General features: G+C 56.4%; 1 protein-coding gene across 1 annotated transcript in view; it reads right to left on the reverse strand.

Moving 5' to 3' along the window:
* ANGPTL4 (angiopoietin-like 4) overlaps positions 1 to 3,786 on the reverse strand; it is a 46,058-nt gene that overhangs the window by 3,192 nt on the left and 39,080 nt on the right. The window contains exons 3-4 of the mRNA XM_009880618.1: positions 3,668 to 3,778; positions 3,018 to 3,150 (exon numbers count right to left, since the gene is read on the reverse strand). Coding sequence (XP_009878920.1) covers positions 3,018 to 3,150; positions 3,668 to 3,778 — 244 coding nt within the window. The remainder of the gene's footprint in view (positions 1 to 3,017; positions 3,151 to 3,667; positions 3,779 to 3,786) is intronic.

Genomic DNA, 3,786 nt, shown 5'->3' on the forward strand with positions numbered 1-3,786 from the left:
GCCCCTCTCCCACCACGTGCGGCAGGATGGCCCTGCAGCCAGCACGGCTGCCCTCATCAGCACCCTCTGGGGCCCATGTCAGCATGGGACTAGTGCCACTAAGCCCACCAGTGCACCCCCAGGGCAAGCCTTCCCCCGAGCCTGTGCACAAGTGGACCAAGGGTGGGTGTTTTGCACGAAGGATCAAAACCACACAAAGCCAGCCAACAGGCCAAGCGCATCTCCGATATCCCCTCTCTCTAGGTGGGCACAGCCAGGGAAGCCAACTGAGCCTCAGGGGACGGGAAACCCAGGACCAGACCCCACAGTGACAGTGACACTGGCTGAGCAGCACGGCAGCAGGGAGGTGCTGGGGACTACTGGGCTCACCTGGCCCCGCACAGCCCCTCGTCTCCTCTCCCGCTGCGTCTCCAGCATAGGCAGGACGGTGCCTGGGTGGATGCTCGGTGGCCCCAGTGTGCAGAACTCAACTCTGTGTCCCTCTCTGTGGGGTTTTTTTGGGCCCTGGCCACACTCACTGCACTTGGATCTCTTCTGTTTTCCTTGGTGCAATGGGGACTTTCACACAGCTGAATGAGATGCAGCTGCTTGAACAGCCTCAGCTCAATCTTTTTGTGTGAGGAACACCCTCGTTAGTTCCAGTTCATGTTGCACATCCGTATGGCACCAGCAGAACAACAAGACCTCCTGGCTGCTGTGGATGTTTTTCTTTCCCTCCCCCTTTATTTAGCCAAACAAGCCAGAAGAATCAACAAGGGCTGGCGGGAGCTGCCCCAGGCATGGCACCGTATTTACCCAACAGGATCTCCAGGCATGATGGGAGGTCACCAACCTGGGATAAACACCCTTTCTTGCGGATGGCAGGGCATGCCTGGAGCTGTTAGCATCACCTCCCCCTCACCCTCCCCAACCCAACCCAATTATTTTGGAGTCCCAGCGCCACGGGGAGAGAGCAAGCAGGGCTCTACCTTTCCCCTACTCGGCCGGCTGCCAGAGAGCACAGGCTCTGCCTAAAGACGTGATCCTCTTTCTGCAAGCGATTAAACCTTTCACTCTCCAGGCTGCTTCAAGCCTTCAACTTTCACATGCTTGGCTCCGTGCCATCTCTGGCTTGAAAAAACTTATGTTCACTGGATGCAAATAAAAGGGTCTTTCTGAAAGGGCTGCTGGTGGAGTTCATCGCTGTTCCCGGGGGCCGTGCTTGCGCTACGGCTCTGCCTGACAATAGGCCGGGAACAGCCTTCCCCGGCACAAGCCTTCCCGGCGCTTGCCTGCTCTGAAAGCAGCCACAAGCCACCCCAGGCAGAGGGCACGGGGCTGGCCCGCCACATATTGTGTGCTTTAAGATTTGCCAGAAAATTCACTCGACTTGCTAATGAGAGGAAGCCAATTTGTTTTCTGTCAGCAATATCAACATCAGGGATTAGGCAAGAGTAGGGGGAGCTCACAGCTCAGCTGGCCAGGAGGGAGGCGGGATGCTCAGGGTCTCCCTATTGGGGACAGTGCAGCACGAGAAGGCGCTGAGCTCTCGCACCATCCCCAGGGGCTGTGGGCCCTTGCTGTCACCCACCGTGCTTGACAAGGGTTGCTTGTCCCCGCAGCCAGTGCAGAGAGCCTACATCTGCCACCAGCACGTAGCAGAGACCCAAACCCGTCTCCCTGCACCCCACTTGCAGCACTACCTGAGAACGGAGCAGGGGGGAGGACTAGGTGACCTTTAAAGGTCCCTTCCACCCCAAACGATTCTAGGGTTCTATGACACACGACTGAAGGCAAGTCACAAAGCAGAGCTGGGGAAAAATAGGGTGGGGGGAAGAGGTCTTGAGACAGTTTTCTGGCTCGATAGTGCTGCTCTGACCGAGGGATACTTCCCTTAGCCCTGCTGGGGGCTGGCCAGCCCCACTGAGCCGAGCACCAGGAGGAGTTTGGAACACCGCATCCCATTTCTCTCCTTGTCCGCATAAATTCTGCTGCTCTTTGTTCTGCCCACCCAGCTCTAGGCACACCGGTGACAGCTCCAGGCTCCACATACAAATTACCTTGTGTTCTCCCATAGCTATCACTGCATTAAGCCCTGGGCAAGATTTCCCCACGCATCCTCACCCTGCTGGGTTTCTGTTTGGCTCACACTGGAGATCCCCAGACAGCTGCGCAGACAGACCCAGCACCATGATTTAGCTGACATAACATGAGAGCAGCTGCTCCCAGGCAGCGAACCCTGCAGGGACACCAGTTCCTGTCTGGGAGGGAGCCTGCAGGATGCAGCGCAGCTGGTGACACCTGCGCCACCACCCTTCGCTCCATGGGAGCTCCTCCAGCCCCCTTGCCAGCACAGAGGATGCTCCAGGCAGAGCTAGGAGGTCCAGATGCAGCATCCACTCACCTGCTCTGGTGTGCATTTCCCAGGGCTGTGAGTGCCCAGTGCATTCCCTGCCCAGGCATTTGCTGCAGCTCAGCACCTTCTTCTAAGGGTAGTGCAAGCTCAGACTTGTCTTTCATGTATAAGCCCTAAATATGAGCCAAGGGAGACAGATGCTCAAGGATCTAGCTCTCCTCTCACGGTCCAGAGCTCACTGACCCTCTCCTCTGTCAGCAAGCAGAGTGGGCAGCAGACCCTGCCTGGCAAAGCGAGAGCAGGTGAACAAGAGTTAACTCCAAGAAGCAGAGATCTTCCTTTCCTGCCTGCATTCGCCCCCCATCTGCCAATCCTCTTTGACAAATACCTGCTAGCGGCATTTCTCCACTCCTCACTGCATTCTTAATATCAGGCAGAAAAATTCCTCTTAAATCTTTGAATTCCTAAACTTGAAGTCCTGCTGGACTAATGCTGATCCAGAAGGCTAGGATGCTGCCCATGCTCCAGATCCCCTCACTCTGGCCAAACTCCCAGGTTCTGGTTTTATGAGCAAATCTCACATCCTGACTCAGGACAACTGAACCTTTTGTTTGCAGACAGTTGCAACCACTGAAGGTTTGCTCTGGCACAGAGGAGCGGGGCAGGACGGGCAGATACTCACTCTGCGTCGGCACGGGCTCCCCACTCGCGTTCTGGCTCTGGTTGGTGAGGCTGAGGCTCTTCTTCAGGTTCATCTTCCACTTTGGAGATTGCGTTTTGTTGTCCTTCAGGTGTAAGGGGATCAGCAGATTGACCTAAAAACAAAGCACAAGTCAGAAATGGTTTTATCTCGGCTCATTTGCAGCACTGGCACCCACGGGAGCTGATCGGCCAAGGCGCCAGCCACTGCCCTGTGGCCAGAGCTGGGGCTGAACTTGCCCAGAAAGCTCAAGTAATAAGAGATACCCAAGGCTGGCAAAGCCAGAAACGATTGTGGTTTTTCACACCTGCGCTAATGAGTTTATTCCACAGAGAAACTCAAAGGAAGAGCACAGACAGGCTCTGCTGCCACACACACAAATATGCCTCCTATTGCTCTGTGCAAACACTCGGGGAGCTCGCAGTTTGCTACCCTCACACCAGCGCTGCGGCACAAGGACCAGGGCCACGGCCTTCCTCAGGTCCCCAAAGCCAAGGAGCAGCGGCACCTCCGGTTCTCCTGTCACCAGAGCGCTGTGCCGGCTGGGCTGCCAGGGCGGTTCACGCCGAGGTCCCCACAGCATGCAGGACCAGGCTGCGGTCCCCCCGTTGCAGAGCAGGGCAGGAGCTCACCTTGCTCTGCAGGCTTTTAATCTGTAAATTCTGCTTGTCCAGCTTGTACTGCTGCTGCTTGATCTTCTGCAAGAGCTCCTCGATTCGCGAGTTCTGCGCATCCATCAGGGACTGGGGGG

The sequence above is a fragment of the Charadrius vociferus genome, unplaced genomic scaffold (genome assembly GCF_000708025.1).
Source record: "Charadrius vociferus isolate BGI_N301 unplaced genomic scaffold, ASM70802v2 scaffold702, whole genome shotgun sequence".
Lineage (NCBI taxonomy): Eukaryota > Metazoa > Chordata > Aves > Charadriiformes > Charadriidae > Charadrius > Charadrius vociferus.